The sequence below is a fragment of the Tachyglossus aculeatus genome, chromosome 23 (assembly GCF_015852505.1).
Source record: "Tachyglossus aculeatus isolate mTacAcu1 chromosome 23, mTacAcu1.pri, whole genome shotgun sequence".
NCBI classification, from domain to species: Eukaryota; Metazoa; Chordata; class Mammalia; order Monotremata; family Tachyglossidae; genus Tachyglossus; species Tachyglossus aculeatus.
Window position 1 is genome coordinate 39,371,162 of NC_052088.1, and position 19,232 is coordinate 39,390,393.

A 19,232-nucleotide genomic window follows, 5' to 3' on the forward strand; every position below is an offset into this window, starting at 1 on the left:
TTATTATTATTATTATTATTCCTTTCCATGGGTACTTCCCTCACTATCAAATAGCAATCAATCAATGGTATTTATTGAGTGTTTATTGGATACAGAGCACTGTACTAAGCACTTGAAAAGTACAACACAAAAGAGTTGGTAATTGTGAACCCTGCCCACAAGCTTACAGTCTACAGCTGTACAGTCTACATCTGAGAAGCAGTGTGGCTCAGTGGAAAGAGTACGGGTTTAGGAGTCAGAGGTCATGGGTTCAAATCCCGGCTCCGCCACTTGTCAGCTGTGTGACTTTAGGCAAGTCACTTCACTTCTCTGGGCCTCAGTGACCTCATCTGGAAAATGGAGATTAAGACCGTGAGCCCCACGTGGGACAACCTGATCACCTTGTAACCTCCCCAGCGCTTAGAACAGTGCTTGGCACATAGTAAGTGCTTAACAAATACCAACATTATTATTATTATTATTACAGGGAGAGACCAACATTAAAAGAGATTAGGAATGGGGGAAATAGTAGAATATAAGACTATTTACATAAGTATTGTGGGGCTGGGGCGAGAATTGAAGTGCTTAAGGGGCACACAGTCAAGTTCATTGTCGACATTGTCGAGGTAGGGGAAATAAATACCCCAAACAAGTATTGAGCCACATATTCCAAAACTAGATCAGAACTTGGGCCTGGCCAAAATGCAGACTGATTTGAGGCTGCTAACAAAAGCCTCTTATATACACCAGTGTACTTGAAATAGAGAGCTTTCCATTTCCATAGGTTGAGGCCTCAAACATTTTATCATGTGGTGCCATCATTTCTGCAAGTGTCTTAACTAACCTAAATTCTCTATACTGTAAACATTTGGCTATAGTTGCCTACAGGTAGGTGGGTAAATGAAAAAGATATCTGCAACATTTTTTAAATAATGAAAATAACTATCACAAACACGACAAATACCAAACAAGTGAGCATCTTGGGTAAAATGCCATTTTATGATTAAAATTTTCCCTCTTTCATACTTCATAAAATAAGACAAGGTTTTTCCATGTTCAAGCATTTTGGGGTATCCTTGCCATGGTCTGTTTGATTTGGATCATGTAAGCAGGAAACACACATAGCTCGGCGGCACCTTTCAAAGGTGGTAATTTTAATTTCTGTTATTAGGGAAGGAGCTCAATGACTTCGGCAGGAAAAACCGATTTTAGGTTTTGATCTTCATCACCTTGCTTGTTCATTCATTCATTCGTTCATTCATTCTAATCATTATTCTATTCATTCGTTAAATCCTATTCATTGAGCGTTTACTGTGTGCAGACCGCTGTACTAAGCACTTGGGAGAGTACAATGCAACAATAAACAGACATATTTTCTGCCCACAAGGAGTGTACAGTCTAGAGTGGGGTGAGACCGATATTAATACAAAATAAATAAATTACAGATATGTACATAAGTGCTGTTTGGCTGGAACAGGGGAAGAACAAAGGGAGCAAGTTAGGGCGACACAGAAGGGAGTGGGAGAAGAGGAAAGGAAGGGTTTAGTCAGGGAAGGCTTCTTGGAGGCCTCTATGTTCATTTCCTTCCCTGCCCGAGTCCCTACTACACCTTTTACTAAGTGTTCATGTAACTTGCAGGGGAAACACAAGCTAAGACTGACCAGATTTTCTGCTAGAAATTTTGACTGAAACCACAGAGACCTAGTGCTATTATGCTGTAATGAAAGGTACACTCTGTGCCAGGCCCATCGCAAAACAACTTGACCTTTTAATCCAGTGTCAATGGGTGTGTACTGCATGAGGTAAACGTTTTCCCAAGCTCATTTTTCAGGAAAAAGGTTTTTGCCCAGAATCCCTCCCTCTTGTGATCAGCTTATCTAATGTTACCTGGGCTCAAACCATGCGGGGGGGAAAAAAAGAGCAAACAACCAAAATACATCCTTTGCCCACCCCCCCCACAACACACATACACATCCAGTGGGCCCCCTCCACACCCCCACAACCACACACACAATCTTGCAATCAAACGGTGCCCAAGATGGCACAATTCCCCACCTTCACTGTCAGTGGCACTGAGTGCTTACTGTAAGCAGAGCCCTGAACATATAACTGAATGTATAGAAAAATATATACGTAGATATAAGCAAATACTCTTGAATGCTGTGGACAGGAATAAAATACCTAAGTGCAGAGGGTGACTGTAACCAGGAGTGAGGTTTAGTGTGGTTTTCTGCACATGAAAAGTACTCAGATACTACCAATTACCGATTGAAGCCATCAAAAAGCACATAATAAAGACTGCTGGAAACAGCACCTACAGTTATAAGTGGTTTTTAATCCAGTTGATCGAGCAGTGCAACTGATAAACTTAAGGGCCAACTTGTTGCCAACTTGTACTTCCCAAGTGCTCAGTACAGTGCTCTGCACTCAGTAAGCGCTCAGTAAATACGATTCATTGATTGAAAGGCCGTTCCTTATGAAAAAGCTGATTCTAAGACTTCAAAAATGGAATTCTGAAGCATTTGGGGAGAAAAGATCAACATAAGACATAGACCTTTCTATGCCCTCATGCAGATAACCTCACCATTTTTATGTTACCGGTAAATTTTGGAATCTACCAATGTATTTTATTAGTGGAACCCATATTTGTGAAACAGTGCCTTAAATGTGATTAATATTATCCAATTAAATAACTGAAAAGGGAAGAATGCCTAAATAATGTTTTTTGAAAAATTCAATTTATCTCAGCGTCATTTCTTTCGGTTTCTAGAGGAGCTGATGAAAAGGAAATAGCTGGGGGCATGAATTACCTATTATACATAAAGTACACGCTGCAGTTTCATTGCAATCCCTTCAGCAAGATTTTTCATGTAGCAAGTTTCATTAAGTGGAAATATTGGTTGGTGTAATATCCATCAGTTTTTCTTGAATAATTTCATCAGCTTCACATGATGTTTCGATTGTTGAGTTGGACACGGCATTTGAATTTCCTGCTTTGTTTTTTCTGTTTGAATAGCCTGCAAATAAATGCATGAGACAAAACAGAATCAGCCATTTGAAAGTAAAGCATACAGCCAAGCGGTTCTTTGAACTTACGTACAAAAGAAAGTCAACTGGAGAAATCACTCTATTTGAAGGAGCAACATTATTGGAAGTGAAAACGTTATCAGGAAGCAGTTGAATGAGTTAGCATTTTTAACTGCTTTTTGTTAGTTCCTTATTGATGAAAGGGGAAGAGACAGCACAGTGTGTGGGCTTCCACCTCTCTACTGATTGCCTTCTGGCTCCGGTGGAAAAACAACCCTTTTTACACGAGACAACACCTGAGTTTCCAGATTGTTCTCCAAGGAGCTGCCAATAAAGATGTCAGAAGGAAGAAGGAATTGTGGCACAGAAGCTGACCCACTAGAATTGGGCCAAAAAGACTTCAAAACTCATGGTAAAAAAAAAATGAACGTGTCAGCAATTGGGCAAGCTTGATTCCAGACGAAAATTTTGACACCGAAGAATCCATCTATCTGTCTAAAGTGCTAACCACCCCAGACACATTAGCCTGCTAATAAAGGAGGGATTTGCTACCAGAACGTTTTGTTTCAGTTGAGCTCAGAGGATTGAAAAAAGGATGGGGGAGCAGGGGAGTCGTGCAGTTAGCGAGGGATTGGCGTGGCACTTAGTCACTTTATGTACTCCATGCTGGATTGGCCCAAGTCTGCCTGCTAGATAGCTGCTGCCCACGGGTACTGACAACCCTGGACTTCCCCTCACCCTGTCCTAATATACCTGTTTTCTGGCTGCTGCAGGGCGGGAGAATAGGGATGGAGAAATCAGGAGCCTAAAATGCCATCTGCCTACCTGGAGGGAACGCTTGCAGTCAGAACAAGTGGTACTTTGGCTCTGCTACCATTTGTTTATGATTGTAAAGCTCAATCACAGACAATGTTAGCAGGGCCCTTCACATGATGTGCCAAAACAGATTTTCCTTCTGAAACTCCTTCCTCCCCCACTTCCCCAGAAAAACATGCCGGCTCCTCTGCATAGTTGCTCAGTGATGTTAAAATGGCTCAAAGAGCTTACCGTTTACTAGGGGAGACTGACAGATTCTTTACAGATAGTGGGGGCAGAAGGAAGAATAAAGATGTAACAAGAAGTAGTACAAATATATCAAGATGAAATATCTAAATAAAGCAACACTCAGATATATGCGCATAAGTGTTGAGGATAGGAATGAAGTATTTATATAATTACTTTATGCTTAGCATATCTCCCATAACCTACTTTGGCAAAAACCCCTTTATCCACTTGAGCGGTAAAGATTTGCTATATTTATTCCTTCTGGGGGGAAAGGAAAACAGATGCAATGAAAAAAATTATGACCAGTCAATTTCTGGTTCGTTTGACAAGGCTGAACCTCAATCAATTGTCAGTATTTAGTGTGTGCCTGCTGTGTGCGGAGCACTGTGCTAAACATTCGGTGTGGTACAATGCGATAGAGTTGTCATCATGACCCGCTAACATTAAATAAAAATAATCATTATTATGGCATTCATTAAGCACTTACTATGTGCTAACCACTAAGGTAGGTACAAAGATAATCAGATTGCTTACAGTTCCTATCGCAGAGGGCTCACAGCCCTAGTGGGAAGGATTGCATTAGCATTAATAGTGGTCTTTGTTAAACTGGGCTTAAAGGACTACATTTTAATTCCACATACAATACAAAGGAGCTTGCACTTGTTTTTTTCCTTTACAATTATAGTTTTGGAGCTTAATTATAGTATTTGCTGGCTCTGCCAGTTTGGCTGTATCTCTTCAGGATCATTTGGTTAATGAAGGCATGCATCATCACCAAAATTACACAGTTTCACTTAAAAGATCAAGGAAATGAACTGTAGAGTAATTATATTTGCCCAATTACGTTTTCTTTCATTTTTCAGATCACCATTTGGCATTCCCTTTTGACAGAGACCTATGCTCGTCTCCCAAATGTCATTCCTAGCAACAAACAAGCTGAGCGTCCAGGTTAGTTTTCCCCTCGCTGTTTCTTAATACTAGCTTTCTCGTATTTGTAGGCTTGAAGTTGGGTTCCTAGAAGTTCCAATGTGCCGGTCACATGCATTTTTCTGAGGAAAAGCTGCTTATAAAGACCTGTTTCCTGACTCAGTGGGTGTGCTCTCTGCAGGCTGCTCCATTTTCACAGCTCTGATTTCTCTCTTGTTTGCCCTAGACAACACTTGAGAGTGTTTATTATTCAACTTGGCTGCTGTTCTACAGGTTGGTAAAGTTTATTCTGGCAGTAGAGCACTGCTTTTTCTACGTGCTGGGAGCTTCTGCGCATAACTGTCCCAGTGACTTGTTTTCACGCTCCTTGGACATTGGTTCTACACAAGGAAAATGACAACTCTGTGAAGTCTGCTCATGTAGTCTACTACCTGTAATAATAATTGTGTTTTCTGTTAAGCTCTTACTATGTACCACACACTGTATACTAAGCACTGGGGTAGATACAAGATAATCAGATCCCTCATGGGGGTCACAGTCTAAGTAGGTGGGAGAACAGGTAATGATTGAATCCCCACTTTAAAGATGATGTAACTGAGTCACAGATAAGTTAACTGGCTTGCCCAAAATCACATAGCAGGTAAGTGGTGGAGACAAGATTCAAACCCAAGTTCCTCCAACTCCCGGGCCTGTGTTCTATCCACCGGATCGTGCTGCTCTCTGTACCAATGCACTTCTGAGAATGTACGAAGAAAGATTTGCTGTCAAATATGAATCTGATTTGAGGCAACGTCTTTCGTTTAATCATTTACCACCTTGGGTTCCAACACCTTCTCCAAGTTAGCAAGCCTAAAAGAGCTTTCCATCTCCATCTAACTGTTTAGTTATGCTAGTTGAACATTTTCAAAAGGACAGCCTTCACAAGATGAGGCTGTAATCAGCCCGTTGCTGGGTAGGGACCGTCTCTATATGTTGCGGATCTGTATTTCCCAAGAGCTTAGTATAGTGCTCTGCACACAGTAAGCGCTCAATAAATATGATTGAATGAATGAATAATCATGGTGTCGGGTGAAGCTCGAAGAGAGAAGGACCGAAGAGTGAGGACAAAGTCTTATTAAGCTCATTTCAGACTTTCCTTTGTATTGCTTGGTATTTCCCCTTCCGCAAATTTCCGGTTCAACTTGATGCATGCAGGGTCTTTCGACATCTACCTCAAACCATGTCCCAGAAATGACTTTAACCAAAACCCATCCCTCAGCCCCAACAGGTTCCTAGGGGCAGCCCAGCAGTGGGGCCAGGGGTCATTCACTGATGAGGCTCGTGGCTAGAAACTCCATCCACAACTCAACCTTTTCCTCTCTGTCCCCCATCAATTAGTGGGAACCCCCCTGTTGAGATAGTTTCTCAGTTACATGCCATCAAATACTGCAAAATGCTCATTTCTTCCATCTCACGTGTCAATCTTTCAGGCCCGTTCAATTCTTCAATTATTCCTTTGGGATTCCATGGGGAGTAGGTTAAGAAAATATATTTCAAGAAATGTTGATGTTTTAGACATCTGAATCTAGTTTTCTTTTAAATCGGTAATCTCACTGGTTCTGGCAAGGACCAAGGTTTCTAATGAACCTTGTTAGAAGCTTGTCCACATATAGCAGGATCAATAGTACCTTTCCTACCTCTTGGATAACAAACTATGAGTCAGGATTATACTGTGCACTAACAATAATGTCCATTAAGTGCTTACATTGTGCAAAATACTGTATTAAGTGCTGGGATGACATGGGCCATCATTTAGACAGGTACTGTAAATTAGGTGGGGTGAGATGGAGAGCTAAAATAGATTCATTCATTCATTCAGCAGCGTGGCTCAGTGGAAAGAGCACGGGCTTTAGAGGCAGAGGTCATGGGTTCAAGTCCTGGCTCCGCCAATTGTCAGCTGTGTGACTTTGGGCAAGTCACTTAACTTCTCTGGGCCTCAGTTACCTCATCTGTAAAATGGGGATTAAGACTGTGAGACCCCGTGGGACAATCTGATCACCTTGTAACCTCCCCAGAGTTTAGATCAGTGCTTTGCACATAGTAAGCGATTAATAAATGTCATCATTATTATCATTTCCACTAAGCCACACTGCTTCTCTGGAGAGGAGTACAGTCATGTTGACAGAGGCTTTTCTTTCAACCTGAGAATTCTGTATGTAGATCGTTTATTCCTCTAGAAAGACTTCATATCACCACATACATCACATGGAATTTGCCTTGCCAATGCAGAATGTGTTATTTTCTTAGGTTTGAGCCCATGCAATCCTTTCCACCACCGGCCTTTTTCCTTGCACTTGGCACACTCATCCCTCTATGTCCTCCACCTCGTTCCCTCTTTTCCTAAACCCAATGTATGGACTGTGAAAACTTGGTTCTTTGAGTAAATCCTCTTGATGATAAAGTATTCAAAGAGGTGACAGTTTAGACCCACAATCTCCTTGAATGACAGCATCCAAGTGAGAGTACATCCCATACAATTTACAAAACCACATGGATTTTTGTCTCTTATTCCTTTAATCCAGCAGATGCGCCGTTCCAGTAACATGCACCCAAAAAAAGTTAAAGGGAAAGAAAATGATGGTGAGACAAAATTTAAAGTCCAATCACTTACTCAGCAGATAGCCCTCCAAAACTAGAGATAGCCAATTAAGCTCTACTGTTCTTAACACAATGCCCCTCTTCTTTGCAGAGCAATTCAAATATTTTTAAAGCTCTTACATTTTATTCATAAGAACCAGTGAACAAAATAAAACAGTGATGGGATACATGAAGGAAAAAATCATTCCCGGGAGTAGCCTATTTAAACATAACAGTTCCAAAAGAACACTCCATCACTGTAGGGAAACAAATCCAGTGACCAAGATCTTTCCAACCTAAGCACAAAATCCCATTCTCTTTGAAGAGTCCTTGCAGTGGGTTGTTCCAAAAATTGTCTTCACTATGCCAGCCTAAAGCTCAGAGGTCACTTTTCACTACAGGACAGATGGTTCTCTGAAGCAACACCTGAACTAATTGTGCCTGGGGAAATTAATCGGCCTGATTGGCTCCTTTGTGTCGGGGAAGGTGTTAGTAATGGACACTGCCAGCATTGGCAAAGGGAAAAAGCTTTTCTCTTCAGCCCCCCTAGATCCTCAGATGGCTTTTGGGTTTAGCCAGCCTGCAGTCACTGAGTTGCGGGCTACGAGAAGTAAGGTTTCCTGCTGTTGTACTTCTCCTGGAGCCCTGCAAAACAGTCCTCTCCTCTCCCAGACACCCACACATCTTGCTCTGGATGATTTAGTAAAATTAACCCTGCAGAACCACATCCTATAAAGGAAAGGAACGATTTAGTCCCAAACCATCCGGCCTTCATCACTTAGTCATGTTTATCTAGCTGCCAGGCTTGCTTGCCAAAGAGAAGTGCAGGGTTGAGGTGGTGTCTTAAAAATTAAGGCAAAAACTCCCATGTTACTTGGTATTATCTGAACAAGAATGCCAAAAAATGGTTTTTATTGTCTGAATTTTAGATAATTGCCATCTGTTTTGCTTTTCCAGACCAACAAACAGTATCCAATAGGAAAGAGTAGCGAAAGCAGACTACTGAAACCAAAAACAGGGGAAAGCTCATCATACAGCTTCCGTCTGAGGATGTTTTTCTTGGTGTGAAAAATAATGATCAGAAAATAACTCCTTGTAAGAGCTGAACATATGGAATTACCTTTCTGAGAGCTGCCTATCTTCCTAATTAATTCTCCCCTAGGATGAGATTGCTGGTGTATTGATTGTCTATCTGTTCAAGCGAGGCATCTTAATTCAAAATTTAAAGGGCTATTTACTTTGTTCTTTGGTTGTTCACTGTAGGATAAAACAACTGATTTAAGTTAACTTTCTGGTGGTCCGTCTATTCTTGTGTACTGATGCAGAGGAAATTATCATCAATCGTATTTATTGAGCACTTACTGCGTGCAGAGCACTGTACTAAGCGCTTAATTGTTAAAATTATTTAACAGATGAATCTAAGGAACTATTTTAAATGCTTAGCCACTAGAAGCCCCTACTTAAACCAATTCTCAAATGTGTAGCCGGCCTGCTCCTATTTAATTTTAAGGATTACGCTAGTGATAATTATTCCCATTTTGGCATTATTGTTTTTGATAATTGGGCTTTACCAGCTGGTGGGTGAGTTATCAAATATCAGTTAATGAGCAATTCTTGTCATTGATTAAGCTATTTATATATAGAATATGATTTTTGGAGGTTAAAAATATGCACTTTCCGGGATAATTATTGGATTTTTAAAAAAAAATCCACATCAAAATCCATCTTAAATTATTTTATTTTTGAATTAGCCCTTCCTATGGACTCCAGTGCTGAGCTAGATGCTGGGGTCAGTACAGAAAATCAAATCAGACATCATCCATAACACATAAAGGGCTTACAGTCCAAGAGGTTGGAAGGACAGGTATCTTAACCCAATTTTACAGGTGAAGATATTGAGGTCCAGAGAGGTTAAGTGACTTTGGTCAGCTATAATCCTTATACTTTTAGAGTACTGACCAATGAGCAGGGCAGTGGTTCAACTGGGATTGGAATCCAGGTGAGCCGATTCTCATTTCTGTGCTCTTCCCATTAGACCCCACTGCCTCCCCAGTTAATTCACATACAACATTTACAAGGCAAGTGTTTCTTCAGTAAGTTATTCTTTTTGGCATTGACCACGAATAAAAAAGGGTTGACAGCTACCAGCTGATACACATAACAACCTTAAAGAGCTTTTCTTAATTCAGGTTAGTGGACTCCAGCATTAGTTCAGAATTTAGCGATATTTATTCAATCATATTTATTGAACACTTACAGTGTGCAGAGCACTGCACTAAGCATTTGGGAGAGTACAATTCAGTCAAATATTGATTCCCAGGTGGAAAACTCGAAGTGAAAAGAATAATGTTATTTACATAACAAGCAAAAACTGACCACAGCTGCAATTTTTCTAAGGAAATTCCAATATAATTTGAGTACCACTGTGCAGAGCCCTGCAATCAGAACTTGGGAAAGTACAAGTAAGTTAGAAGACAAGATCTCTGCTGTCATGCATCTTACAATTAATTGGGGGAAACAGACCCAAAATCACTTACAGCTAGAAGAAAGGAAATTTTGATATGTAGATGTAGGAGTCGGAGGTCCTGGGTTCTAATTCCGGCTCTGTCATTAACCTGTTGTGTGACCTTGGTCAGTTCCCTCAATTTCTTCATCTATAAAATGGAAATAAAATATGCTCTCCCCCTTAGATGGAGAGATCCTTGTGAGACAGAGACTGTGCCCAATCTACTTATATTGTATCAATCCCAATACTTAGTATGATGCTTGGCACATAATAAGTGCCTATCAGCTACCACAAAAAGAAATGCTAGAAATGCTTAGTTAAGGTGGATGGGCTGAGATGGTAACTGAGGGAGACATGACCTAGGGAGAAGAAATGTGATGTGGAAAGACTACGAAAATGACGAGAGGTGTAGTCAGGTGGATTTGAAGAAGGGGAGGGGGTTCTAAGTAGGCAGAAGGAGTCGAACAAGGAGTTGGAAGCAGGAGAAAATGAGGCCTGAGAGGAATGAAGAGTGTGAGCTGGAGTGTAGTGGGAGAAGAAAGTGGATAAATAGGAGGGAAAGAGCTCATAGAATGCCGCAAAGCTGATCATCAACTGTTTCTGCTTGATGAGGAGAGCACAACCATTGAAGGTTGAAGGAGTGGGGAAATACGCGGAATGACACTTTAAAAAATTATCCTAGCACCTGAAAGAAATCAGGACCAGAGAGGGGAGAGGGTGGAGACAGGGAGATGAATGAGGAAGCTGATTCAGCAGCCAAATTACCAAATTTAAATCAAATGTAGCAGAATTAGAGTGCCTTCCTAAATTGAGAAGTCTGTTTGGAGAGTAAGAACAGTAGAAAAATTGAACAAAACTTTAAAAAACTTTCACATTTTTCAGATTTAAGCCTAATTAAAAAAAATGATTTGGGAGTGAGAAATTTCTCTTGCAACAAATATTGACTTCTAGATTTATGCATTAGAACATTTTGAAGATAAATGGATTACATGTTCATTCTTTCACACGTTATTGCTGAAACTGGATATGTGGCAAATTCATTTGTTTTTCATTTAGACACAGTATTTACAATATTGGTTTTTCATTACCTTCTCTTGCAGCAGTCTCTAGATGTTGGAGTTTCAGACCCGTATCCAACTGCTGAGGTTTTGTATACAAAAATAAATAGCAAAGGACACAGACACTGATGACAAAGGCTAGTAATACCAGAGCAGCAATTCCCAATCCAATCAGGGCACCAATGCTGGAGGAGAAAAACAAAACAAAATGAAAAAAAAAAAAAAAACCCAGCTATATCACCATCACAGAAATTCCATGGTTTGCAAACTATGAAGTCCAGTTTTTGCTAAATCTTAGTTAAAACTAGTAGAAATTAAAGGTCGTTACCCAGGTTATTCATTCACCAGGGTTTACTGCTGTGTGCAGACCACACTATTGAGCACTGAAGTAATATACAAAAGAAGGCTGCAGTCGCTGTTCATGATGCAGTTCTACTTCCGCATCTATTCCTCCACTTCAGAATTTGTTCTCAGTTAAGGAATAGATCTGATTCCGTGTCATGACTTGAGGGGATTATGATTTGGTCAAGACCTACAGGATCTGAGATCTGATTTATTAGATAGTAATAGATTAGATAGATTAGATTTAGTAATAATAATAACGTTGGTATTTAAGTGCTTACTATGTGCCAAGCACTGTTCTAAGCGCTGAGATAGTAATAGATTTATTACTGTATTTTACTTGTACATATTTACTATTCTATTTATTTTAATGATGTGCATATAGCTATAATTCTATTTGTTCTGACGATTTTGACACCTGTCTACATGTTTTGTTTTGTTGTCTGTCTCCCCCTGCTAGAATGTGAGCCCGTTGTTGGGTAGAGATCATTTCTATATATTGCCAACTTGTACTTCTCAAGTGCTTAATACAGTGCTCTGCACACAGTAAGTGCTCAATAAATACGATTGATTGAATGAATCTGATGCCTTTTCTCTGATTCCTACGTCTGGGAAATACAGGGCCAAGGCTATGGATGCTCTCAGATTAGATTGAATGAACGATTCTGATGTCTTTTCTCTGATTCCTACATCTGGAATTAAATGGGGCTCTCAGATTAAATGGGGCTGGAGAATCCTGTACCTGTCCATCCCCAAGCTGGACTACCCACAGTCCTGGAATGGGATAAATGGGCTCCCTCCCTCTGAACACAACCAGGAACTGAAATGCTAATTCAACTACCAGGGGAGGGGAGGTAGTTCCCCCACCCTCATTTCCCCTTTGGGGGCTCCGGTGGTGGGAGTTTACACCAGACGGTGGGGGTGACTTGGTGGCCTAGCCACCTCTACCAAGTATGGGGGTTTTATGTGCAGATCAGGGGAGAGGGTGGGAGGGTCCCAGATAATAACAATAATAATAATAATGGCATTTATTAAGCACTTACTATGTGCAAAGCACTATTCTAAGCTCTGGGGAGGTTACAAGGTGATCAGGTTGTCCCACAGGGGGCTCACAGTCTTAACCTCCATTTTACAGATGAGGGAACTGAGGCCCAGAGACGTTAAGTGACTTGCCCAAAGTCCCACAGCTGACAATTGGCGGAGCCGGGATTTGAACCCATAACCTCTGACTCCAAAGCCTGGGCTCTTTCAACTGAGCCACGCTATTCCTCTTTCTCCTCTGTTCTTTTGTGTTCATACAGAACGTCCTGTCAGGGCGCAAGTCAGGGGTGGGGGGTCGAAAGGCAGGAAGGGCAGTTGCTGGGTGGGATTTGCGAGATAGGGAATGAGCCCAGAGGCTGGGGGGGAAAAGGCGGGAAAGACACGTGCTGGGCAGGGATGCGCAAGAAAGGGTGCAAGCCCCCAAAAGTGGAGGACAGGTGGGGAAAGGGCGGGAAAGGGTGAGAGACTGTGAGCCCGGTGTTGAACAGGGGTTGTCTCTATTTGGGGCTGAATTGTACTTCCCAAGCGCTTAGTACAGTGCTCTGCACACAGTAAGTGCTCAATAAATACAATCAAATGGATGAATGAATGAGCCCCCAAGGGTGGAGGAAAGGTGGGAAGGGGCACGAGCGGGAAGGGCACGTGCTGGGTGAGGGGAAGAGGGGGAAGAGGGTAGCAGACCCCGGAGGAGGGGGTTAAAGGAGGGCGGCTTCCCCTCCTCAGGCTCCAGGGTTGTATCTCCTCCAGGCTCGTATCTCCTCCTGCCTTCAGGACATCTCCACCTGGATGTCCGCCCATCACCTAAAACTCAACACGTCCAAGACTGAGCTCCTTATCTTCCTTCCCAAACCCTGTCCTCTCCCTGACTTTCCCGTCACCGTGATGATGATGATGATGGTATTTGTTAAGCACTTACTATGTGCCCAGCACTGTTCTAAGCTCTGGGGTAGATACAGGGTGATCAGGTTGTCCCATGTGGGGCTCACAGTCTTAATCCCCACTTTACAGATGAGGTAACTGAGGCACAGAGAAGTTAAATGGCTTGCACAGGGTCACACAGCAGACAAGTGGCGGAGCCAGGTTTAGAACCCACATCCTCTTACTCCCAAGTCCGTGCTCTTTCCACTAAGCCATGCTGCTTCCCTGCCACTATGGATGGCACTACCATCCTTCCCGCCTCACAAGCCCGCAACCTTGGTGTCATCTTTGACTCCGCTCTCCCATTCACCCCACACATCCAATCCGTCACCAAAACCCGCCGGTCTCATCTTCACAACATTGCCGAGATCTGCCCTTTCCTCTCCATCCAAACCTCTACCTTGCTGGTTCAACCTCTCATCCTATCCCGACTGGATTACTGCATCAGCCTCCTCTCTGATCGCCCATCCTCCTGTCTCCCCCCACTTCAGTCTATACTTCACTCTGCTGCCCGGATTATCTTTGTGCAGAAACGCTCTGGACATGTCACCCCCTCTCCTCAAAAATCTCCAGTGGTTGCCTATCCACCTTCACATGAAGCAAAAATTCTTCACTATTGGCTTCAAGGCTGTCCATCCCCTCGCCCCCTCCTACCTCACCTCCCTTCTCTCCTTCTCCAGCCCAGCCTGCACCCTCCGCTCCTCTGCCACCACTAACCTCCTCACTGGGCCTCCTTCTCACCTGTCCCACCATCGACCCCCGGCCCACGTCCTACCTCTGGCCTGGAATGCCCTCCCTCCACACAACCACCAAATTAGCTCTCTTCCCCCCTTCAAAGCCCTACTGAGAGCTCACCTCCTCCAGGAGGCCTTCCCAAACTGAGCCCCCCTTTTCCTCTGCTCCTCCTCCCCTCCCCATCGCCCTCACTCCCTCCATCTGCTCTACCTCCCTTCCCCGTCCCACAACACTGGTGTCTATTTGTACATATTCATTACTCTATTTATTTTATTAATGATGTGTACGTAGCTATAATTCTATTTAGAATTCAATTCAGAGAAGCAGCGTGGCTTAGTGGGAAGAGCACGAGTTTAGGAGTCAGAGGTCGTCGGTTCTAATCCCAGCTCTGCCACTTGGCCGTGTGACTTTGGGCAAATCACTTAACTTCTCTGCGCCTCGATTCCCTTGTCTGTAAAATGGGGATTAAGACTGTGAGCCCCACGTGGGACAACCCGAATTCGTTGTATCTACCCCGGTGCTTAGAACAGTGCCCGGCACAGAATAAGCGCTTAACAAATACTGTTATTATTATCTATTTTGATGCTACTGACGCCTGTCTACATGTTTTGTTTTGTTGTCCGTCTCCCCCTTCTTGACTGCGAGCACGTTGTTGGGTAGGGATTGTCTCTGTGGCCGAATTGGACTTTCCAAACGCTTAGTCCAGTGCTTTGCAAAGAGTAAGTGCTCAGTAAATAATAATAATAATAATAATGGCATTTATTAAGTGCTTACTATGTGCAAAGCACTGTTCTAAGCGCTGGGGAGGTTACAAGGTGATGAGGTTGTCCCACGGGGGGCTCACAGTCTTTATCCCCATTTTCCAGATGAGATAAATCTGGAGGCCCAGAGAAGTGAAGTGACTTGCCCCAAGTCACCAGCTGACAAGTGGCAGAGCCGGGATTTCACCTCTTCCAGGAGCTCACCTCCTCCAGGAGGCCTTCCCAGACTGATCCTCCCCCTTTTAGACTGTGAGCCCACTGTTGGGTAGGGACTGTCACTATATGTTGCCAATTTGTACTTCCCAAGCGCTTAGTACAGTGCTCTGCACATAGTAAGCGCTCAATAAATACGATTGATGATGATGATGATGATGATGATGATGATCCCCCTCCTTCCTCTCCCCCTCCTCCCCCTCTCCATCCCCCCCGCCTTACCTCCTTCCCTTCCCCACAGCACCTGTATACATGTATATATGTTTGTAAGGATTTATTACTCTATTTATTTTACTTGTACATATCTATTCCATTTATTTTATTTTGTTTATTTTACCTTTGTTTATTTTATTTTATCTACTTGTTTATTGTATTTTCTCTATTTTATTTTGTTAATTGGTTTTGTTCTCTGTCTCCCCCTTCTAGACTGTGAGCCCACTGTTGGGTAGGGACCGTCTCTATGTGTTGCCAACTTGTACCTCCCAAGCGCTTAGTACAGTGCTCTGCACACAGTGAGCGCTCAATCAATACGATTGATTGATTGATTGATTGATTTGAACCCACGACCGCTGACTCCAAAGCCCGGGCTCTTTCCACTGAGCCCCGCTGCTTCTCTAAATAGGACTGCACTGGGTAGGGACCGCCTCTCTATGTTGCCAACTTGTACTTCCCAAGCGCTTAGTACAGTGCTCTGCACACGGTGAGCGCTCAATAAATACGATTGATTGATTGCACGACCGAATGAGTCCCCCTGCCGCCTCCCCCCCGGCCCCCGGCGACCCGCTCCTCACCTGAGGCTCCACATGTATCGGAAGGTGTAGGGAAAATAGTTTCCGGGCTCCCCGCAGCAGTACTTGAGGTCGGCGAAGCCGCAGCAGTAGAGCAGAGTGGCCCCGTCCCCGCCGCGGGGACACTCGAAACTCTCCACGAACGTTTGGTTGAGGCTGAAGTAGGCGCCGCAGACCTGGCTGGAGGCGTCGCCCCCGCTCCCGCCGCCCATCCCGCGGCCGCTCCGGCCTCGGTCCCGCTCCCGGGCCGCCCCGACGGCCCCGACACTTCTCCTCGCACAACAAACCCCGCACAGCCTCCTCCTCCTCCTCCTCCTCCTCCTCCTCTTCCTCCTCCTCCTCCTCCTCCGCTACCGCCGCACCCACACCACAAGACACCGCACGACACGCCCGCCTCCTCCTCCTCCCCATCCAGCCTTCTCCTCCTCCCCTATTCGCCTTCCTCCTCCTCCCCATCCAGCCTTCTCCTCCTCCCCATTCATCCTCCTCCTCCTCCCCATCCAGCTTCTCCTACCTATTCATCCTCCTCCTCCTCCCAATCCAGCCTTCTCTTCGCCCTATTTCCCTATTCGCCCTCCTCCTCCCCATCCAGCCTTTTCCTCCTCCCCCATTCATCACCCTCCTCTTCCTCCCCATCCAGCCTTCTCCTCCTCCCCCATTCGCCCTCCTCCTCCTCCCCATCCAGCCTTCTCCTCCTCCCCCAATCATCCTCCTCCTCCCCCATCCAGCCTTCTCCTCCTCCCATTCACCCTCCTCCTCCTCCCCATCCAGCCTTCTCCTCCTCCCCTATTCGCCTTCCTCCTCCTCCCCATCCAGCCTTCTCCTCCTCCCCATTCATCATCCTCCTCCTCCCCATCCAGTTTCTCCTCCTCATTCATCCTCCTCCTCCTCCCCATTCATCCTCCTCCTCCTCCCAGTGCACCCTCCTCCTCCCCGTCCATCTCATCTCCCCCGTTCGTCCTCCTCCTCGCCATCCATCCTCCTCCTCCCCTGTCTGTCCTCCTTCTCCTCCCATCTATCCTTCTCCTTCTCCCCATCCGTCCTCCTCCTCCTCCCCATCTACCCTCCTTCTCCCCATCCGTCCTCCTTCTCCTCCCCATCTATCCTTCTCCTTCTCTCCACCTATCGTCTTCCTCCCCCGTGCATCCTCCTCCTCCCCCGTCCGTTCTCCTCCTCCCCGTTCTCCTCCTCCCCATCCATCCTCTTCTTCCCGGTCCATCCTCCTCCTCCCCCGTCCATCCTCTTCTTCTCCGTCTGTCCGTCCTCCTCCTCCCCATCCATTCTCCTCCTCCTCCCCATCATCCTTCTCCTCCTCCCCATCCATCCTTCTCCTCCTCTCCATCCGTCCTCTTCCTCCCCCATCGGTCCTCCTCCTCCCCGTTCATCCTCCTCCTCCTGCCCCCGTCCATCTCCCCTCCCCGTCCGTCCTCCTCCCCATCCATCCTTCTCCTCCTCTCCATCTGTCCTCCTCCTCCTCCCAGTTCGTGCACCTTCTTCTCCTCACCATCCATCCTCTTCCTCCCCCTCGTGCGTCCTCTTCCTCCCCCGTTCATCCTCTTCCTCCCCGTCTATCCTCCTCCTCCCATCCATCGTCCTCTTCCCCTCTCTTTCCTCCTCCTCCCCTTCTATCCTGCTCCCTGTCCATCCTCCTCCTTCCTCCTCTTCCCATCCACCCTCCTCCTCCCCCTGTCCGCCCTCTTTCTCCTCCTTCTCCTCCTCCCTTCCAACTTCCTTCTCCTCCTCTTCCCCCGTCCTTCCCCCGTTCCCCTTCCTCCTCCTCCTCCTCCCGTAAAGCCCATGCCCCCCCCACCCTGCCCCCTTCCTCCTCCCCACTTTCTGCTCCATCCTCCCACTGCTCCCTATCCAGCACCGCGTTATTCTCCCCACCCTCCCAGGGGCAGCGGGGGGATGGGGAGTGGGTGGTCTCCGGGTTGGCATGGTGATGAGGAGCCCTTCCTCCTCTCCAGACCCTCCTAATCAAAGCCATAATTCAAGTGTGTTTACTAAAAGGAGAACATCACAAGGACTCTTCCAATGCTCAATACAAAATTCAGTGACAAGGAGACGTCGGGGGTGGGGGGGGGGGGAATCAAAGGTAAAAATGTCTGGGGATGAGAAAGGCCACATGTGATACTTCTAGAGGCTTCATTTCATTCTTTATATCACACTTGGAGTTAGTTGTACCTGTAAGAAAATACCCAAAACACTGGACAGGTGTCCGTACCGTCATTCAGGGTGCCAATTATTACAAGTTACACTTGTTCAGTATATGATTTACCCATATGTGAATAACACACGTTGCCCTGAACTGAAATCAAATATGATATAGGAAAATAATTAATGAACACACAAGCTCTTCTATATTAGAACTGGAAAACACTGATTTGGGCTGTTGAGCTTTATTCCTTATGATTAAGGAAACCTGGAACCTGATTCCAGGGCTTTGTAGCATTCAATAAAACCTTGACGTTTGTTGGTTAGAGGATTCATCCTCCCTCCCGGCCCCAAAGCAATTTATTTACATTAATGTCTGTCTCCCTTTCTAGACTGTAAACTCATTGTGGGCAGGGAAAGTGCCTGTTATATTTTTAAATTGTAGCCTCCCAAGCACTTAGTACAGTGCTCTGCACACAGTAAGTGGTCAATAAATATAATTGACTGACAAAATTGGTACCGCTGGTTCTGCATGAATTTATTTTGTGGGCTTCAGCAAGTTATTCAACTTCTTCTCCAAAGTAGGGGCTCATAGACTGTCAAGCCCCCATGGGAGGGAATTGTCTGATCTGATGATCCTGAGTCTACCCCAGGGCTTAGCACATAGTAAGCATTTACTAAATACTATTATGTCCTTTCCCTTCTGGCAAACTATTAAAGACCCATCTCCTCCTTGCAGCCTTTCTGGATCAACTCCACCTGGATATATTACTCCAATCCCTCTTATATCCCTTGATATAGTCTCAGCATTTTATGTTTCTTTCGCACGCATCCTTATGGATCTTTTATTTTTATGCATCTGCTGCTTGCTTTACATACTGGTTGATGTGTTTATGTCCTGTATATTAATTTGTCCTGCCTTTCCCATTAAAGCAGAGACTGTCTTGTTCTCTCTCTGAATTCCCCACGGTATCTACGTCTATACTCAAAATATACTGTTGATGAGCTGACTCACTGCTATCCATGAAAACTCAGGTTCTGACCTTTCATTTTGAGCACAGGGGCAAAGATGGGTCAGGGCTTCTAGGACGTGGAGCAGAGACAAGATCAACCAATTAATAGT

At 44.8% G+C, this 19,232-nt stretch overlaps 1 protein-coding gene across 1 annotated transcript; it reads right to left on the reverse strand.

Annotated features, from left to right (window-relative positions):
- Window positions 1-2,314: 2,314 nt before the first annotated feature.
- On the reverse strand, window positions 2,315-16,167 carry SHISAL2B (shisa like 2B). The gene is made up of 3 exons (XM_038765578.1): window positions 15,959-16,167; window positions 11,188-11,342; window positions 2,315-2,996 (listed from the first exon to the last, which is right to left on the reverse strand). The coding sequence occupies exons 1-3, from the start codon at window positions 16,165-16,167 to the stop codon at window positions 2,863-2,865; spliced, it is 498 nt and encodes a 165-aa protein (XP_038621506.1). The 3' UTR covers window positions 2,315-2,862.
- Window positions 16,168-19,232: the final 3,065 nt, after the last annotated feature.

Coding starts and splice junctions, on each gene's coding strand:
- SHISAL2B (XM_038765578.1), bottom strand. CDS start 16,167: ATGGGCGGCGGGAGCGGGGGCGACGCCTCCAGCCAGGTCTGCGGCGCC. Junction 11,343..15,958: donor CGATACATGTGGAGCCTCAG/GTGAGGAGCGGG, acceptor TTTCTCCTCCAG/CATTGGTGCCCTGATTGGAT. Junction 2,997..11,187: donor AGAGACTGCTGCAAGAGAAG/GTAATGAAAAAC, acceptor ATTTATTTGCAG/GCTATTCAAACAGAAAAAAC.